The sequence below is a fragment of the Labeo rohita genome, chromosome 1, assembly GCF_022985175.1.
Source record: "Labeo rohita strain BAU-BD-2019 chromosome 1, IGBB_LRoh.1.0, whole genome shotgun sequence".
In the NCBI taxonomy this organism is placed as follows: Eukaryota; Metazoa; Chordata; class Actinopteri; order Cypriniformes; family Cyprinidae; genus Labeo; species Labeo rohita.
In genome coordinates this window covers 5008755-5029874 of record NC_066869.1, presented here as the reverse complement: position 1 = coordinate 5029874, position 21120 = coordinate 5008755, and the positions used below count along the sequence as shown (strand labels likewise).

The following is a 21120-nucleotide window of genomic DNA, read 5'->3' as shown; positions in this document are numbered from 1 at the left end:
AAGGAACTTTGTGAGATTGCAATGGACTGAAGTAAGTGACACCTTTTTAGTGATTATAAAAGAAGGACATCTGTGTACTTTCTAGGCTAAATATAATCCTTTCTGAATGTGAATAGAAGTTTAGTTTGGTCGTGATGCTAACAGTCACATACGCTGTACAAGCAGAGAAGTTTCAGGAGTGACATAAATCTCTCATCCCTTACATAAATGCGGGATTCATCTTCGAATGGAAGAAAAATATAATTTGTCAAAATATATGCGTCATTATGTAATGTAAATGCAGATTAACAGAAAAATATTTGAATTCTGGGTCTGTTTTGTAAAAAGTGACAGTGAATTTAACTGCAAAAGACTGTAAAAATGCTAGAATAAAAAACTGTTAAATGGTTAACGGTAAGTTCCCTTACTGTATATAGTGAAAAACCGTATTGGATTTATTGGATTGAATTTTACGGTAGTCTACCATTGTTGGAAGTGGAAAAATAATGTATAATTTACGGTGAATAACCGTAAATTGACATCTCCAAAATTCCCTGCATTACATTTCAAATTTGATGTTTTTTTTTTTTGTTTTTTTTTTAAATAACGCTGTTTCTTCTTAGTTTTTCTTATCAGTTTTGTACATTAGGGTTGTATGTTACATCTAATGTTGTTAAATGAATGTTTATTGCATTATTTCAGTTGCATGTGTGTTACCATGATGGTGTTTAGTGTTTGTGTGAATGACACTGTGTACATTCTACATATATTAGTGTTTAAAAGCTGTTTGTGATGGGCTTTAGCGCATCCTGTGACTTTCTCATTACCACCTGTCTTTGGTGATTATCAGTGTATTACAAAGGTACAAAACAGTACTTCAATAGATTACTACATTGATATTACATCAGTTAATGGAATTATGGTATTTAAATGTAAAACCAAACACTGGACCATTTTTTTGTTTTGCTTTAAAATTCCGGCAACAACAGCTGTGGTTTTTTTACTGTAATTTTTTTACAGTGTGCATCTGGGCCAGGACGGCTTGCCATCATTGATGAAACGATGAATTCTGAATTTTATCAGCAGATTTTAAAGGAAAATGTCCATGCAGTCAATGTCAATGGCCATGCAGCGAGACGGCGACCCCAAGCGCACAAGAAGTTCATCCAAAGAATGGTTAAAGAAGGACAAAGTGGATGTTTTAAAACAGTCTAGTCAAAGTCCAGACCTTATTACAGTTGAAATGTTGTGGAAGGATGGAAGGTTCATAGAAGTTCATAGAAGGAAACCCACCAAAATCACAGAGCTGAAGCGGTTCTGTACTCAGGAATGGGCTAAAACTCTTCAAGTCGTTGTGCAGGACTGATTAGCAGTGACAAGAAACGTTTAGCTGTGTAAGGATCCATCCACCGGCCCAAACGCGGAATCCAGTGGCCTGGTTGAAGGTTTAATGCATGTTCGGTCTTTTCACAACGTTTCTGCAAAGTACGCTTAATTTATCAGGATTTAGTTTCAATTTTAATTTAGCTCCATGTTTAATCTGACTCCAATTTCATATGATCGTTAGAATTTAGGTGTTTAATTTAGGCTGATCACAAATATCAGTTATGTATTAATTTAGATATCTGATCATTTCGGACTCGCTATACTTTCAATTATTCGTTCATTGGGGACCCGATGCCGCTCAGAGTCTGGCGCCAGCCGATTACGCTGATCTCACGATCACAAAAACGCCAGTCTGATGCTGAGTCAGAGGTATGTAGGTGACTAATACCCTTTTTGACAGCCGCCTACTGCTTGCCTTCACAAAAAGTGTAGTTTACTTTAGTCTCTTCCTGTACAACTTGCTAACATCAGTGATAGACAGAAATCAGGAGGTCTCAGATGATGTGCCTACTGCTCCATTCAATCCTGAGCCTGCTGTTTGCTCTATCCTGGTCGTAATTTGCGGTAGCACCAGCCTCCTCACAATCTACTAGAAATAAGGATTTCAGAAGAGTCTAAAATGAATCAAATATAATGTTTTATTTGTCAGGTAAAAATGTATCACGCCAATTCCACAATTAAACAATGAAAATCCAATTCAGAATTAAATTCAGTTCCAGTTCAAATAAATACATAACATCAATTACTCAAAGATAAGTCTAAGAGTGGGAGATGCATACCTGACCGCAGAGAGACACACAGCAGCATGTGAGAGATTTGGAGGCAAAGCTCCAGAGACTCACACATAGTGTGGGGTTCTTCTGAATACAGAATCCCCCCGTAGTGTTTTGTCACTTCGCTTATATACCCAGACCAAAACAAACAAATCTTCCAATCAGTTGTAAAAACATAAAGCCCTTTTGGTTTGTCAGGAGATCTGATGCCCCAGGGTCACACCTGGCTGGAGATTCTCACCCGACCCTAAGGGGAAAACACACCCCTCAGCAGCAAAACACAATTCTACAAAAGTGTTCAGTCTTCCTCATAATATAAGTGACTGCTGTGAAATTGAGACCATTTTACCAGTCGCACTGAGACCTTTAGAACGATACCAAACATGAAAGGGAAAATTCAACATATTCACAAAATGTAACACATGTAGTATATGGACATTCTTAGTGACTTTCAGTGGAATCTTTTGGGGGAAAAGTGTGAGATGCAGGGAGGGCAGAGGTGAGGGAGGAAGGGGGTTGTAAATGAGCAATAGGGGTGGTGTTGTTTGCCCTCTTTGAAGATCCAGATTAGTTTTATTGTTTTGTTGCATGGCATCTGTTTTTGTCAGGGTTCCTGGACTTTAAATTCATAAGGAAATAATTTCACATCTTACAGCTGCAGTTATTGTTTTAAAATTGAAAGTGAAAAAGTGAAAGTGACGACGTATTGTCAAGTATGGTGACCCATACTCGAAATTGGTCCTCTGCATTTAACCCTTCACGAGTGCAGACACACAGCAGTGAGAAGTGAACACACGTTACTGGTCTCAAACAGGGAAGGATGAGACTGTAATAAATAGTAATAGGGAAGTAGTAGCTGTAAGAAATGATGAAACAAACATCATTTCGCGCTTTCTTTAATTTAACTGCAAAAGACTGTAAAAATGCTACAGTAAAAAACTGTTAAATGGTTAACGGCAAGTTCCCTTACTGTATATGGTGAAAAACCATATTGGATTTATTGAATTGAATTTTACAGTAGTCTACCGTTTTTGGAAATGGAAAAGAATGTATAATTTACGGTGAATAACCATAAATTGACATTCCCAAAATTCCCTGCATTACATTTCAAATTTGATGTTTTTTTTGTTTTTGTTTTTGGTTTTTTTTGAAGTAACGATGTTTCTTCTTTGCTTTCCTTATCAGTTTTGTACATTAGGGTTGTATGTTGCATCTAATGTTGTTAAATGAATGTTGTTAAATTAATGCATTACTTCAGTTGCATGTGACTAAACACTATGATGGTGTTTAGTGTTTGTGTGAATGACACTGTGTACATTCTATATATTACTATTTAAAAGCTGTTTGTGATGGGCTTTAGCGCATCCTGCTTTTGGTGATTATCAATTGTTATCAACATGATAACACGTCACATAAACAGGGAAGGATGAGTTGTAGTAACTGTAAGAAATGATGAAACAAACAGATTACAATCTGTAGCGTTCTGGCGCTTTCTTTAATGGCTTTTTCCTTTTTTTTTCTTTTCTTATTTTCCCTTCTTGCAGATAACAACCAATTATAACACTTTTGAATTCATAACTATTAACAATATTCTTTCACAGGTCATGCTTCCTGGACAATTCAATTCACAGCATTTAAATTGATGTCCCTTTAGTCTGCAAATGTGATACACTTGAACATTTATCTCTGGTTGTACATTTTTAAGCAAAAAATAAACATCTGTATACAACTCCTGTGTCTTACTATCACACGATGTGTCCACTCACACCTCAATTTGTCTTTAATGCTTTACTTTGTCTATTTTAGATATAGTGAAATTCTATAGAAAGACAATACAGAAACACTACAATGCAACAACGCTGTCACAGTTCTGTCTGTTTGTATATTTGGTTTCTCCCATTGTCTCCCCCCGTCGATCTGTCAACTTTGGTTTTGCCCTCGTTATTCTGTTATCCCCGTCACCTGTATTTCATTATTAGTCACCCTTTATAAGTCTGCCCTTTTCTTGAGTTTCCTGTCGGTCTTTATTGTTGATTTGAGTTTCAGTGTGTGTGGATATCGCTCTGTGTTCCTGCCTGTTCCTCTTGAAAGTAATTAAAATAAGATTTGTTTCGTACGTTGTATCCTGTCTTCCATCCAGCACCAGCAACACCGTAACAGAAAGACCGACCTAAACAGTTTTTCCAGGCATCTTACCCTGCGTTTATTTTTCCGTTTTTCCCTCAGTGTTTTTGTTTTTTGATTATTATCATGGATCCCACCGTTCTCCTCATCCTCCTGAAGCAGGGGGAACGCTCTCTTGAGGACCACACCCGTGATTATCTCTCCCTTTCGGAACACTCCGACTTCCCGGATAGCAGCCTCTGCAAGTTCTACTTCATTGGACTAAACACCACCACCAAGGCACTGCTATCCGGGGAGGGTCCTCAAGAGAGCCTACCGGATTACATTGAGTGGGTGCTGGCGTCCTGTGGATCGTCATGGACTGTCGACATCGTCGAGAAGGACGTCAGCCCCACTCAAGACCCAGAGCCCAGCCAACCAGCACCCCGACACGCAGAGTTTGAGCCCGAGCCCACCGCGGATGACGAGCCAGAGCCACGAGCGACAGAGCTAAAGATCGCCACAGAGCCAGAGCCCTACACGTCCGATCAGGTGCGAGAGCCGGCTACATCTACCGTGACGGGGGAGTGCAACATGGAGCAAGTGAGGGCTATGGAGAGCCCTGCCCACTGCACCACTGCTGGGGGTGAGCTGGAAGAAAACTCTGGGGACTTGATTGATTTTTCTATGGAAGTTCTAGAAAATGACTCTGGGGATTTAATAGACTTCTTTACAGAAATATCTACCTGTCACGTTATGCATGCCTGTATGGAATCCCCACCCACCCTCCCTCTTCTGCCTATGTCAACGTCTGTCTGCTCATCGTTGCCCATTGGTCCACCAGCTCCACCGGGCTCCCTCGTCTTTCCGGCTCCGCCCTGGTCGGTCGTCGTCCCTCCGTCACCTCAGGACTCTGTTCCTCCGGCTGCGCCTCGTCACTTCGTCCCACCGGCTCCTAAGGACTCCTCCCTCCCTCCGGCACAGCCTCCATCCTCTGTCGCTCCGGCTCCGCCGCGGACCTCCGGATCTCCGCCTACGCCTTGGTCGCCAGAGCCTAGGGCTCCGCCTTGGCCCTTCGGATCCTCGGTGTCGCCCTGGATCTTCGGCTCTCCGTCTCCGCCTCGGGCTCCTCCGCCAGCGGCTCCGCCTCCGTCGGTCGGCCCCATGGAGTCGTCAGCCCTTCTTCCACCATGGCTCCTCCCTCCATCGGCTCCACCGTGGGTCATCATGGCTGCATTCTGGGTCCTGCTAGGTTCCTCCTGCTCTGGGTCCCTCCTGTTTCCTCCCTGGCTCCTCCCACCATCGTCACCGCCTTGGACTCTGTTTTTTTTGGTCCCCCTCCCGGGGTTCCGTCCTCCGCCGAAGCCTCCTCCCACATGGACTCTGTCTTTCTGCTGTTTTTTCGCCCCTCTTGTTTGTTTTGTTTTTTGTTTTCTACGGCGTGAGGACGCGCCTATTCGGAGGGAGGTGTAATGTCACAGTTCAGCAACCATAACAAACGCACTCAATTTGATGGAATAAACAATAAGATTCAAGTCTTAATTGATGCAGGATTCATTTTCGAATGGAAGAAAATATAATTTGTCAAAATAGATGCGTCATTATGTAATGTAAATGCAGACTAGCAGAAAAATATTTGAATTCTGGGTCTGTTTTGTTAGAAGTGACAGTGAATTTAACTGCAAAAGACTGTAAAAATGCTACAGTAAAAAACTGTTAAATGGTTAACGGTAAGTTCCCTTACTGTATATAGTGAAAAACCGTATTGGATTTATTGGATTTAATTTTACAGTAGTCTACCATTGTTGGAAGTGGAAAAATAATGCATAATTTACGGTGAATAACCGTAAATTGACATCTCCAAAATTCCCTGCATTACATTTCAAATTTTTTTTTTTTTTTTTTTTTTTTTTGTTGTTGTTGAAATAACGATGTTTCTTCTTAGTTTTTCTTATCAGTTTTGTACATTAGGGTTGTATGTTACATCTAATGTTGTTAAATGAATGTTTATTGCATTATTTCAGTTGCATGTGTGTTACCATGATGGTGTTTAGTTTTTGTGTGAATGACACTGTGTACATTCTACATATATTAGTGTTTAAAAGCTGTTTGTGATGGGCTTTAGCGCATCCTGTGACTTTCTCATTACCACCTGTCTTTGGTGATTATCAGTGTATTACAAAGGTACAAAACAGTACTTCAATAGATTACTACATTGATATTACATCAGTTAATGGAATTATGGTATTTAAATGTAAAACCAAACACTGGACCATTTTTTTGTTTTGCTTTAAAATTCCGGCAACAACAGCTGTGGTTTTTTACTGTAATTTTTTTACAGTGTGCATCTGGGCCAGGACGGCTTGCCATCATTGATGAAACGATGAATTCTGAATTTTATCAGCAGATTTTAAAGGAAAATGTCCATGCAGTCAATGTCAATGGCCATGCAGTGAGACGGCGACCCCAAGCGCGCAAGAAGTTCATCCAAAGAATGGTTAAAGAAGGACAAAGTGAATGTTTTAAAACAGTCTAGTCAAAGTCCAGACCTTATTACAGTTGAAATGTTGTAGAAGGATGGAAAGTGAGCAGTTCAGAGAAAGAAACCCACCAAAATCACAGAGCTGAAGCGGTTCTGTACTCAGGAATGGGCTAAAACTCCTTCAAGTCGTTGTGCAGGACTGATTAGCAGTGACAAGAAACGTTTATCTGCAGTTATTGCTTTAAAATTGAAAGTGAAAAAGTGAAAGTGACGACGTATTGTCAAGTATGGTGACCCATACTCGAAATTGGTCCTCTGCATTTAACCCTTCACAAGTGCAGACACACAGCAGTGAGAAGTGAACACACGTTACTGGTCTCAAACAGGGAAGGATGAGACTGTAATAAATAGTAATAGGGAAGTAGTAGCTGTAAGAAATGATGAAACAAACAGATTACAATCTGTAGCGTTCTGGCACTTTCTTTAATGGCTTTTTCCTTTTTTTTTTTCTTTTCTTATTTTCTCTTCTTGCAGATAACAGCCAATTATAACACTTTTGAATTCATAACTATTAACAATATTCTTTCACAGGTCATGCTTCCTGGACAATTCAATTCACAGCATTTAAATTGGTGTCCCTTCAGTCTGCAAATGTGATACACTTGAACATTTCTCTCTGGTTGTACATTTTTAAGCAAAAAATAAACATCTGTATACAACTCCTGTGTCTTACTATCACACGATGTGTCCACTCACACCTCAATTTGTCTTTAATGCTTTACTTTGTCTATTTTAGATATAGTGAAATTCTATAGAAAGACAATAGAGAAACACTACAATGCAACAACACACTCAATTTGATGGAATAAACAATTAATAGGATTCAACAGTCTTCATTGATGCAGGTATAATGTTTTTAGCCTTTACAAGCATGAATTTTACTGAAAACCTCCATTTTATGTTTTAACTTTTCCATATAAACAAAATGGCATGGGTTAACTCAAAATAGCACATTATCCAGCTCAATCTGGGAAATCTTTTAAGATTGCAAAGAAAGTATATTAAGATTTTTTTAACATCTCTCACTTACACTTCACATTTTTAACAGTATCATGAATTTCAAACTGTTTACTTAACGTGAAATCACATCGACTGAATCGCAAATGAAGTAATTCTTTTAAACCTCAACAATCACTTTTTTTCGGTACAAACATCATCTCTGAACATTTCTGAACCTTTTACGTTTCAATGTTAATGGATTTTGGTTTATAAAACCGAGTTTACATATTTGTAAGACATGATGAAACAAACGTCCAGGCGCTTTCTTTAACCCTTTCACTGGTGAGTTTAAAATATTCTATCTGACCCCCCAAAGTGAGTTTTTTTTAGGCGACCGTTATTTTAGAACGTTCCCTTTATTGTTTCCATGGTGACGCATCATGATTGTCACATGACACACCGCAGCGACTATAGCGCTGTGTGACAGACCTATCGCTTTTACTTCGTTTTTCCTTTTTTTATTCAAAATATTCACACGTCCTAACCACATCTATAACTATCTGATATTCCGATTCATGAATACGTGTAAGTGAGTGTATTTTGCTGTTTAAAAACCTTTATAAATGATATGGATCGTGATCTATAACGTGAGATGGGCGCCGCCATGTTTGGTCGCGCTGCCGTTCAGAGAGTCCTGTCAGCCGGATTTACAGCACGTAAATTCACCAGTTTCTCCCGAAATACACGCAAGAAAGTGGCTGGTGAACTGGGAAAGGAAAGGAGTGAATTGTATCGTTACTTACACTATGTGTATCTGATATGAATCAAACACGTCTGCAAATTATACTTGAATGGATTGTTATTGCAGCTTCTATAGACATCGGTGTGCGTTTTACAAACTCTAAATGTATTGTTTTACTAGTACTTATGTGTATTTAAATGTCTGAAACCTAAAGTAAACGTTATGTAGTTGCAAACACTGCATAATTGTGATTATATGGCAAGCACAGCTGGCGTCTCTCTCTGGCTCAGCGCCAGCCAACGCGCGAAAACGCAGTTTGAATTTGGCAGTTGTGTGACGTCACCGAACGTTCTAAATCCCATATGTGGCACCGTACGGCTCAAATGGTTAATGGCTTTGCCCTAATGCCAGAACGTGTATTGATCATCACTTTAGCCTAGTGCACCGCCTATAGGCATCTTAAAGAACACACCTAAATTCATGGAACACAAGAACACATTTTCAAAGGGTCTCTTAAAGAGTAAAACTGAAGAAGAGGAAACAAATAATATATATATATATATATATGTTTGAAGGGAAGAAGTGAAATAAGCAGGGGCGGATCTACCGGGGTGGCACAGGGTGGCAACTGCCACCCTAAGAAAAAGCTGTGCTACCCCACCTGCCACCACGTTATCACAGAAATTGTCAATTATTGCTTGCGTTAATTGACATCTGGGCCGATCGGAATCTCAGCTGAGCTCGCGCCTGTCAAGAGAGGGAGGTGGGGGTGGGCTTGCGTGCCATGTAGGCCATTATTGGACAATTCTTATAAATGACATTTTTTCTGGACCAATCGGAATCTCAGCGCTTGCTTCAGGATCTTGAAACACACTGCCATCTGTGTTCGCGCCTGTCAAGAGACACCTGACCTAATGTGGAAACTCTGATGGAAATTGAATTCAAGGTAAGTCAGTCTTTTTGGAGCTAAACAACAGATATTTGTTTGCTTTAGTCAAATAACGTCAGCTAGCGTTTTTTTTTTTCATACAGTTAGCCTATGCTTCGAGCAAAATGCTTAATAGCAAGCAATACAAGCGGATCCAATGCTGGAATTTCCGTTAGCAAGATAGCAAATTTTCTAGCCATCTAACATTATTAGCTATGTTAATTCCTGCATTGTCTGACCGTCTTGCTAACTAAAGTTAACCATTTAGCTTGCTACGTAAGTATATAGTATTTCAGATAGCCAACTTAGGTTGTAACCTTATCATTAGCCCCTAACTTAAGCCAGGTGCTCTGCCCTGAGTTCTGGCTACTACTCCAATTCTGAGCTACCCTGATTAACGACACGTTATGGAGGTTGTCGTGTGCGCAGCAGTCATTCAAGCCAGCTGGATGTAGCCCTACTTTTAAAGCGTTTTTGATGTGTTGATGTGGGTAGATGTGACTGTTTAGACAACAGCTGATGCGAGAGTAATACAGTGTAACATAAAGCAATTTGACGTCTTGTTGCATTGGATGCGCCGCATTACTTGTAAACAATGTCTATTTAGAATCTGGCGAACGTGCAAGCACCAAACTCGCCGACAGCAAATTTCTGTATAATAAAGGGCTACATTTTGCATCCAAAGCTGTTATTTGAAATCTTTGCATTGCATTGTGTGCTACAGCCTTGTAATGAATATTCATGTTAAATCCCACCCAGGGCAGCTCAGAATTAGAGTAGCCTTATATCTTGAAAACACCAATCAGTCCTTGGTTCGATGAGATTGGCTAACTTATCCTGTGTTCATTTTCCATTTAAGAATAACATTGCTTGTGGGGAATACCTGCAGAGCAAGCTCCCACTGGAGAGCATGACCCTGCAGTGTCTGTCTGCTGTTGACCCTATTGCAAGGGGGCACTCCAAGACTGGACATCTGCTGAGAGAACTGATGGAGATGCTAAGCAAGTTTCTCCCTGCTGATGTGGATGTTCAGCAAGAGGTTAGCTGAATAATGCACGTCCCTATTATTAGTATGTAATGTGTTTGTGAGTCTTGTGTATGGATGCTTTTGATGTTTACTGTTGTTGTTTAATTTTTAACCCTATATCTTGCTTCTGTGGAGGTTAAATGTCCCTGGTGGGATAATTAAATAGTTCTTATCTTGCCTTAGATTCTCCAGTATGGTGTGGACCAGAGCCTGCCAACATTCACTGATGGAGAAGATGCTGTCAGCTGGTGGGCAGATGTTTCTGATACAGGAAGGTACCCAGCACTCACCAAAACAGCACAGACAGCATTGTCTGTGTTCCATGGGCCACTGATTGAGTCATCTTTCAGTTACATGTCAGAAATCATTGACTCAAAAAGTGGCAGCATGAGCATCAGCACTCTGAGTGCCATCCAAACTGTGAAACACACCATGCTGACCCAAAAGAAGACTGCAGTAGAAATGTTCAATAGAGAAAACATAAAGTATGGGCCAGTGGATCAGAAGATGTGTCAAAACATCTTGTCGGCTGGAAGTAAGGACAAAGCTTTAAGAAAGCAAGCAGCCTTGAAGGAGATGGAGAGACGGAGGGTGTTCGACTGCCAGCCATCCTCAAGCGCTGCCGCAGCCAGAAGAACCAAGGCAGAAGAGGAGGCTCTGGCCAGAAGGAGGCATACGGCCAACCCCTTCATTCTTGACATACCGGAATGGGTCTGATGTAACTGTTTCAATACAGCCACTCGACCTTGTGATGGTATGATGATTCTTGCTCCCCAAATCACACATCCATCTTCGACACTTAGCGAGTCTCTCCTATGATAGTATGGTAACAGCGGGGGCTCCACTTCTTCAGGCCAACCCTTTAACATGTACTCATGTACCTTGGAGAGCGTTATGTCATGGGATGTCCACCTCCGAATTTGTACTGCACTTACAGGTGAGTCATCCATTAAATCCATCATCAGCATTTGATCATTAGTGTCATCCAGTTCTCCCTCACCTGGTATTGGGAGACTACTCAGCGCATCAGCATTTTGGTGGTAATTTCCTGACTTGTACACAATGTTGTACTGATATGCCTGTAACATCACAGCCCACCTTTGCACTCTGGGTGATCCCATTTGAGGAATGGCCTTTGTTTTCATTGAACAAATTAATCAAGGGCTTATGATCAGTGCAAATTGCCAATGCACGACCATACAAGTACTTGTGAAATCTTTGGATTCCAAAAATCACAGCTAAGCCTTCTTTGTCTAACTGTGAATAACGCTTTTCTGCAGCCGTTAATGTTCTTGACATGAATCCAAGAGGTTGCTCCGTACTCTCTCCTTTTCTGCGCTTCGAGAGCACGGCACCCACCCCGTAGGGTGAGGCATCACAAGATTCCTTGAAAACTTCTTTCTGCGGCTTTTTCCACATCCACTGAACATCTTTTCTCAGCAGCAGATGAAGTGGGGCTAGTAGCATTGCTAGATTGGGAAGAAATTTATAATAGTTCAGCAACCGCAGGTACGCCTTAAGTTCTGTAACATTCCTTGGTTCCGGTGCTTCCTCATCCGTGTTGTGTCAGGAAATTGTGAAAACTGAGGCAGTGCGTCATTGTTTAGAATAAAAGCAGCCAAACACACTGCAGTAACACCAGCGAAAGAAAGGAAAGAGAGGATTCTCCCATTAGTTTTCATTGCGTTGCGATGGGACCGGAAGTGGGGATACACTGCTTCGCTTACCGGATATAGGAAGTGAGATAAAGGTCCATTGTGAAACAGCTGTGGTCATCAGAGCTCCTGCAGCCGCTCTGAAGAAACTGCGGTGGCTGAGTCAGCCGGCTGCTCTCGAATCGCTATCGCGGTACTTCGATGCCGCACGTGACAGTCACGAGGCGTCGGGGCCGCCTCAAGTCGGACAAAGTTTCTAACCGGCATACGGTTAGACGCTCGATTAGCCAGTCGGTCGGACGCTTGATTTTGGCACGGCTATAGCCGTTGTTAACACGTACCATAGGCGTTTGGTCGGAAGTGTGAGTAACCGATCATCTTTCTAACGCAATATCTACATGTGAAGACACGTGCCTGCTGAAAAAACCAGCTTAAACCAGCTTAAGCTGGTTTATCAAGCTGGTTTTAGAGGGGTTTTGACCACTTTTTTTAGCTGGTCAAGCTGGTTTTAGCTGGTCAGGCTGGTCTTAGCTGGTTTTAGCTGGTCAGCCAGGCTGGTCTTAGCTGGTTTTAGCTGGTCAAAATGTTTGTTTGATGATTGATTGATTACATAGTGTCTGCCCCAATTTTCCTGACAAATAATACGACAAATAAGTAATATGTTTACTTTTAATAATTTGCAGGACCACAAGGAACCATTAAAACAATTTTTATTTGCTCTTACAGCCCCTTTAATAACAAATATTTACAAAATATTTACAAAATAATTGGAATGATTACAATTCTAAGACTATATTAAGAATTAATGGTGAAGATGAACAATAACAGAATTCTAAACATATTATGCATTTTCATTTTTCTTGTCTTTTTTATTATATCTTGTATTTTTTGGGGATATGTAATGCCCCACTTGTTTGTCCCTCTTCTCTCTCTCTCTTCTTTCAGGCTCCTTTTGTTTCCGCCAGTCACTTAAACAGACTTAAAAAAGAAATAATTTAGATTATTAATTTTCAACAAGTAAAACTACTTAAAAAAACAAACTATAGTGTCATGTCTTTTTTTTCCAGACATAGCCTGCAATAATTTAGAAACATGCCCCTGATAGTTGTTCCTTTTATTGCTAAAATAAAGATAAAATTGATATATCCAAATGGAAGTGTCTGTGTGTATATATATATATATATATATATATATATATACACACTTCCATTTGGATATTTCTGTAGGTGTTCAATTAATGTAGCTATTTTATTGATAAATGAGTATACATGGATGAATATGAATAGGAATATATTAGCATGAACAATTTTTAGCTGTTTTTAGCTAAATTGACTATGGTTACAAGGGCTGCCTCCTGAGTTCTGATCATCAATTAACCATTAGTCTATCAAAATTTCATTAGATGCTAGAAAAAAATCCACAGGAAGTGGTGAAGTCCGTGATGTAATTCTGGCCCTAGGTCTCTATGAACTTGAGGGTGTCAAAAAAAACAGAAACTCCATGCTTGCTTCATGAAAAATTTATCTGTAAAAAGCGAAATGTCAACTTTTAAATAAGCCAGTTAAAATGGAAAACAAATATTTTCAGATTGTGTAATCCATTCAATCAAACGTGCACATCCACTGTAGAGATGACAAGTGTTATCGACTTTATCACTGCAGCCAAAAATACAGAAAACACTTATTAATGAATTATTATAATGTTAAGGCAGTCTTCTTTGCTGTTTTCTTTACCTGACACATTCATAATCATTACTTCTGCCAGTGTTGTGTGGCAAGCTTTGTGTGCGCTTGAGCGCTGATGGACTATAGGCAATTAAAGGTTCATTATTATAAATTATATAGTTTATTAATATGCAATTAGTCGACTAATCTCTTAAAAATAAATGACTACTAGTTGACCAGAAAATTTTAGTCATGGGCAGGCCAAATGGTTACATATAGTGCACGCATGAATGAAAAGAAAAATTAGATTACCTCTCAACAAATAGAAAATAGAAATCTTATCTAACAATAGAAGTCTTTACTATCAATTTCAGTTTAACACATACTTGTTGGATAAAAGTAAAAAAAAAAAAAAAACTTTTTTTATCCATGAAAGTATCCTGAAAAAAGTATAGGTTCCAAAAAAAAAAAAAAAAAAAATATATATATATATATATATATATATATATATATATATTAAGCAGCACAACTGTTTCTATTCTAAAACTGATAATAAATCAGCATATTACAATGATTTATAAAGGATGACTGGTGTGATGAAAAGACTAGAGTAATGTTGCTATAAGTAAAAAGAGTCACTATAGCTGTGATTGCCATCTTCTCAAACTTTTCTCAGCTGATCAAAGCAGAGATTTACTTGTATTTTCTTTTTAAATCTCAAAGGAAGCAAACCTAAAAATCAGATTATTGTTGTGTGGTCATGTTTTTATCTAAATGACTCTGTTTCACAAATGTCATAGTGTTCTGTGAGGGAAATGAATAAAGCAGTAACACACTGTTGGTGTTGTTCAGTCTGACACAAACACTCTTTATACATTTGTCTGATTCTCAGGCTCCTCCTCTGTGTTAAAGAAGAAATTCCTATTGCAAGACTCTTGATTCTTGGCACAGGCTGAATGCTGACATGTTGCCTGTTTCCATTGTTTATTTATTTACAAGCTTTTTGTTTTTATTTTGACAGGATAGAGAAAGAACAGCAAGAGACAAGCATATCTGTTCATTATGTTTCAGAGCATCAATGCACCTCTGCAGAACGATCATTTAATTTGGGTTCAATGAGCATAGAAAAGTCTACACAATCGATGAGTCACTCGCATCTTCAGCTGAGCTGTTATCAGTAAGAGCATCTGCATTTGAGTCACTCTTGCCCTGCACAATGTTGAAATACTAACTGGTGATAAGTTACATGGTTAACAGTGGACTCAAAACAACTCAGTGGCTTTGTAAATGCCACAATAATAAATACCTTTGCTACTTTAATAAAATCATTGAATACCACTTTTAGTTTGAGTTGGTCTTGCCTAAAAAAAAAAAAAGACTAAAAATCCAACAGTTTTTTTTTTTTTCATGAAAGGAAATTAGTATTTGACTAACAATTGATACTTTTTAAAATATACTTAATATTTCAATCAAAATATTAGAGAATGGAGAATTTATACTGTTATATTCATCTTTAACAACAAATTACAAAGAAATTGAGTAAGTGGGACAAACTTTTACAATTGCATGCTTTGAAACAGATTGTATTAGGAGAGTGAATGTTAAAATTAAGTTGTTTTCTACATTTTCTTTTGTCAATAGAGTAGCAACGTATTACACCAAAGTCAACCGGTTTCTGCTACTGAATTAAAAATTACTTTTTTCATTTTTTATTTGATGGTGGAAATGGGCTTCTGTAGAAGTCTCTTTCAAACCCGGCAGATGGCAAATTCACACAGATTCTTACTAAAATTACTTTATTTATTTATTTATTTATTTATTTATTTTTTGAGAAACTTTAAAAGCGACTGTACCTTTAAAACTCACTTGCAGCAGCGTGGCAAGAAATTAGGTTTATCTAATGTATTTCACTTATGTAATGATTTATCTGACAAAAAAAATTTAATTTGTTTATTTCACTTATTTAATGATTTATCCACTTTATTTAAGCATTTGTTTCACTTATTTATTTATGATTTATTTTTCGGAAAATAACTGATTTCTGATGAGATCACATCTGACATAACGTTACAAAACACACAGACATAATGCTTTCAATGAAGGAGTATATTCAATTACGTTTTTGATGTAATAGTAAATCAAAAGACCAAAAACAAAGGTGTCCTTACAGTGAGGAAAGTAAAACCTTAAACCTTCACATTTGTCAAATAGCAAAAACAATATCAGACATTGGACATAAAAGTAAAAAGAGTCACTATAGTTGTCATTGAACTTACTGCCATCTTCTCAATCTTTTCTCAGCAGAGATACAGCAGAGATTTACTAGTATTTTCTTTTTAAATCTTGAAGGAAGCAAACCTAAAAATCAGATTATTGTTGTGTGGCCATGTTATCTAAATGATTCTGTTTCACAAATGTCATAGTGTTCTGTGAGGGAAATGAAGAATAAAGCAGTAACACACTGTTGGTGTTGTTCAGTCTGACACAAACACTCTTTATACATTTGTCTGATTCTCAGGCTCCTCCTCTGTGTTAAAGAAGAAATTCCTGTTGCAAGACTCTTGATTCTTGGCACAAGCTGATGCTGACGTGTTGCCTGTTTCCGTTGTTGTTTATTTATTTACAAGCTTTTTGTTTTTTATTTTGACAGGATAGTGAAAGAACAGCAAGAGACAAGCATATCTGTTTATTATGTTTCAGAGCATCAACGCACATCTACAGAACGATCATTTCATTTGGGTTCAATGAGCATAGAAAAGTCTACACAATCGATGAGTCACTCGCATCTTCAGCTGAGCTGTTATCAGTAAGAGCATCTGCATTTGAGTCACTCTTGCCCTGCACAATGTTGAAATACTAACTGGTGATAAGTTACATGGTTAACAGTGGACTCAAAACAACTCAGTGGTTTTGTAAATGCCACAGTAATAAATACCTTTGCTACTTTAATAAAATCATTGAATACCACTTTTAGTTTGAGTTGGTCTTGCCTAAAAAAAAAAAAAAAAGACTAAAAATGCAACAGTTTTTTTTCTCATGAAAGGAAATTAATATTTGACTAACAATTGATATTTTTTAAAATATACTTAATATTTCAATCAAAATATCAGAGAATGGAGAATTTAAACTGTTTTGTATACTGTTATATTCATCTTTAACAACAGATTACAAAGAAATTGAGTAAGTGGGACAAACTTTTTCAATTGCATGCTTTGAAACAGATTGTATTAGGAGAGTGAATGTTAAAATTAAGTTGTTTTCTACATTTTCTTTTGTCAATAGAGTAGCAATGTATTACACCAAAGTCTACGGGTTACTGCTACTGAATTAAAAAAAACATACTTTTTTCTCACAATTACTTTTTTGATTTTTTATTTTATGGCGGAAATGGGCTTTCATAGAAGTCACTTTCAAACCCCGCAGATTTCTGTCAGCATGGCAAATTCACACAGATTCTTACTGAAATTACTTGATTTTTTTTTTGTTTGTTTTGTTTTGTTTTTTGAGAAACTGTAAATGCAACTGTACCTTTAAAACTCACTTGCAGCAGTGTGGCAAGAAATTAGATTTATCTAATGTATTTCACTTTTTACTTATCTGACAAAAAAATTCTTTATTTCACTTATTTAATGATTTATCCGCTTTATTTAAGCATTTATTTCACTTATGTTCTGATGAGATCATATCTGACATAACATTACAAAACACACAGATGTAATGCTTTGACATGAAAGAGTTTATTCGATTAAATTTTTGATATAATAGTAAATCAAAAGACCAAAAACAAAGGTGTCCTTACAGTGAGGAAAGTAAAACCTTAAACCGTCACATTTGTCAAATAGCAAAAACAATATCAGACATTGGTTCCTGAAAACACTAATGTTTCTAAGACACACGTTTGATCTTCATGCAGATGGATTTCATACCGACACTAAACCCTTTCCAAGTTTGCCAAACATTTCCGATGGCAAAAATGGTTGGATCTTTTCCCCATAAATACACACCGTTAGGATTTGTACCATGACAGTTGTTGTACCAAAATGCCCCGAGATACTGTCTGGCACAGTTACTTTCATAGGAATCTTGGTCCTTGTCGAAGGTGGTGAACTTCTGTCCATCGTGGAATGACAAAGAGTCGCCTGCAGAGAGGAAGAGCATCCTTGAGGACATGAAGATCTTATTTACAACTTATTCACTTATTTATGACACATTTAGCATTTATAATACTAAATTTCTCTGTCGATACTAATCCTGCCGAAACTAACCCTCTAATTTGGTACATTACTGTAATATTAGAGGTTAAAATTAACAACAGAGTGCAAACTACTATATTCAACTGCTGTTTATTTTCAGGTATATGAGGTGCAACGTTACGTGACATTGATCACAAGCTGTTTAAACCAGCTGAGTGATTGCATGACATTGCATTAATTTGTGTAAGTTGTACTATATCTTTCAACATAACCTCTTATGTTCAGTTGTGTTTATTTTGCTTTATATCATGTATTAAATGCAAAGAAATGACTGGCACTCCATGCTGCTGCTTGAAGCAATCTGTAACGCCAAATTCAAGACTGTCAAAATGGCATTTACTGTTTGAATTTTTCATATACTGTTTGAACAAAACTGTAACACCTACCAGCTCCTCCATCAGTAAATCTTGAAACATGGAGTCGATACCCATCAGCTTCAGGACCCACAGAGAAGGACGAGTACAGAGCGAAAGCTTTATTGCCATCAAAGTCCTCCAGATCCACTCTCAGCATGTACTTGTTCTTACGTGTCAGCTGGTACATGTTCTCCAGCCCTGATCACACACACACATGAAGAACATGTTCAAGCAAACACTGGACATGAACATCCACACAAACGGACACATGCTGTGAGATCTTACCCAGCCAGTATTCACCCTCCACATTCCCAAATCCTCTTTTGTACTGATTCCACGGCAGATAGAAATTCACACTGCCGTCCATTCTCCTCTGAATCACCTGTGATGGGTTTATAAACAATATATGATTCATAATCAATGTTCTGACGTGTGTTTAATGATCTAGAGTCACATTCTTACCGTCCATTGTCCTTTATCTTCATCTTTCCCATCTGAGATCATCTCACAGTAAACCCAGACAGGAGAATCACCTGCTGGATAGATGGAGTAAATCCCACTGACTGTTTGTCCTAATTTATAGACGTCAGAACAGTCGAAGGGTTTGAATCCACAAACAACAGACGCCATGAAAACAGAGAGCAGAGCCGCGACAAACACTGTCATCTAGAGAGAAAAGACTGATCATGTTCCTCATTTGTGATCAAAACACACTGAAATTAAACCAACGTGAAGAATAATACACATGCATTCATAATGTGTTCAGTAAATACTGAAGAATAAAAGAGTAACTCACCGTTTGTGTCATGATGACTGAGGCCGAGATGTTCAGATCACTGGATCTTCAGTCACTGAGTGCTTTATTTAGACCATTTACTGTTTTTTCAACTCAACCTTTATCAGCATAAAACTGTCTTTTAAACTCATTCTTGTATTGTGCAATAATGTTGAAATGCCAACCATGCATGCAAGAAAAGCATCCACTGGTCCATTCGATTGTTTTGCACAATATGTGCATTTGACTGTTTTAGTTTAAAAACACGTTCAAGCAAACACTGGACATGAACATCCACACAAACGGACACACGCTGTGAGATCTTACCCAGCCAGTATTCACCCTCCACATTCCCAAATCCTCTCTTGTACTGATTCCACGGCAGACAGAAATTCACACTGCCGTCCATTCTCCTCTGAATCACCTGTGATGGATATTGAATAACCTCCTTATTCTTCAATGCAGAAGTAAGCCAGAATGTGCAAGATTTCTGGTTCATTAGCTGCCATAAGGAAATGATGAAAAGTGCAGTAAACAGTAAAACTGTTCTCAATACGTACTAGTGTGTTCATGATTAAGATTAAGAGATCATCTGACCGTAAACCCAGACAGGAACGTCACCTGCTGGATAGATGGAGTAAATCCCACTGACTGTTTGTCCTGATTTATAGACGTCAGAACAGTCGAATGGCCTGAAACCATCAGAAACAGACACAACAAAGAGAGAGAGACATGATCATCATCCTCATTTATAATGATCGAATCACAATGACATTACAATAAAAGTAAAAAGAGTCACCGTAGTTGTGATTGCAATCTTCTCAATCTTTTCTAAGATTTACTAGTATTTTCTTTTTAAATCTTGAAGGAAGCAAACCTAAAATTAGATTATTGTTGTGTGGCCATGTTTTTATCTAAATGATTCTGTTTCATAAATGTCATAGTGTTCTGTGAGGTAAATGAATAAAGCAGTAACACTGTTTGTGTTGTTCAGTCTGACACAAACACTCTTTATATATTTGTCCTTCTCAGGCTCCTCTTCTGTGTTAAAGAAGAAATTCCTATTGCAAGACTCTTGATTCTTGGCACAAGCTGATGCTGACATGTTACCTGTTTCCACTGTTATTTATTTATTTACAAGCTTTTTGTTTTTATTTTGACAGATGTCATGGGGTGAAGAATCACACAACAAGAAGAGCTCAGCTTAAAGCCCCGGAGGGTGGATTTATTGAACAAAGTGAAAATTAAGTGCAAAAATACAGGTAGGTGCTCCAGAGCCTCCTTTTCCACTGCGGCGTAGTTTCTCTCGGCTGGGATCAGCTTTCTGCTGATGTACAGAATCGGATGCTCTTCACCCTCCTGGACCTGGGACAGGACGGCTCCCAGGCCTGTGTCAGAGGCATCTGTTTGCAGCAGGAAGGGACAGCTGAAGTCTGGGGCTCGAAGTACTGGTTCCGAGGGCCTTCTTTATCTGCTGGAACGTTTCTTCTGCTGCAGGTGTCTACTGTATCTTCTCGGGCTGTCCCTTCCTGGTCAGATCTGTCAGGGGGACGGCTAAAGAGGAGAAGTTAGGGATGAAGCAGTGATAATAACCAGCCAACCCTAATAACGCTCGTACCTGGGTTTTCGTCTCCGGCCTCGGTGCAGTCCTCACGGCTTCCACCTTCGTTTCCTGGGGACGGATGAGACCCCGTCCGACCTGATAACCCAGGTACTTCGCCTCATGGAGTGTCAGGTGACATTTTCTAGGGTTGGCGGTAAGTCCAGCCTTTTGGAGTTCGGACAACACCCTCCACAGACGGTCTAGGTGGTCCTCCCATGCCTCGGAGTGGATGACGACTGGTGGGGCCGGAGGATGATGTCCATCATCCCTTGAAACGTCGCTGGGGCCCCGTGGAGGCCGAAGGGAAGGGTCCGGTATTGCCATTGGCCACTGGGGGTAGAAAAGGCAGTTTTAGCTTTAGCGGATTCAGAGAGTGGTACCTGCCAGTAGCCTTT

The 21120-nt window shown here is 38.8% G+C and overlaps 3 protein-coding genes across 4 annotated transcripts in view; 1 reads left to right on the top strand and 2 right to left on the bottom strand.

The window, feature by feature from the left end:
- Positions 1-19808, bottom strand: part of LOC127164158 (microfibril-associated glycoprotein 4-like) — a 39019-nt gene extending 19211 nt beyond the window's left edge. Inside the window, exon 1 of the mRNA XM_051107948.1 lies at positions 19744-19808. The gene's annotated coding sequence lies outside the window, so the exon portion shown is untranslated. The remainder of the gene's footprint in view (positions 1-19743) is intronic.
- On the top strand, positions 9260-14838 carry LOC127164239 (uncharacterized). Of its 2 annotated transcripts, XR_007827605.1 has the most exons (4): positions 9260-9410; positions 10252-10431; positions 10603-11356; positions 14760-14838. XR_007827605.1 is itself a non-coding variant. In XM_051108066.1 (3 exons), exons 1-3 carry the CDS (start codon positions 9393-9395, stop codon positions 11134-11136), a joined length of 732 nt encoding a protein of 243 aa, XP_050964023.1. In that variant the 5' UTR covers positions 9260-9392; the 3' UTR covers positions 11137-12643. The 2 variants fall into 2 exon arrangements, 1 of the variants encoding a protein (XP_050964023.1); XM_051108066.1 differs by lacking the exon at positions 14760-14838 and having other exon boundaries at positions 10603-12643.
- On the bottom strand, positions 17460-19210 carry LOC127164214 (microfibril-associated glycoprotein 4-like). The gene is made up of 5 exons (XM_051108021.1): positions 19144-19210; positions 18810-19013; positions 18633-18729; positions 18378-18545; positions 17460-17877 (listed from the first exon to the last, which is right to left on the bottom strand). Exons 1-5 carry the CDS (start codon positions 19153-19155, stop codon positions 17624-17626), a joined length of 735 nt encoding a protein of 244 aa, XP_050963978.1. The 5' UTR covers positions 19156-19210; the 3' UTR covers positions 17460-17623.
- Positions 19809-21120: the final 1312 nt, after the last annotated feature.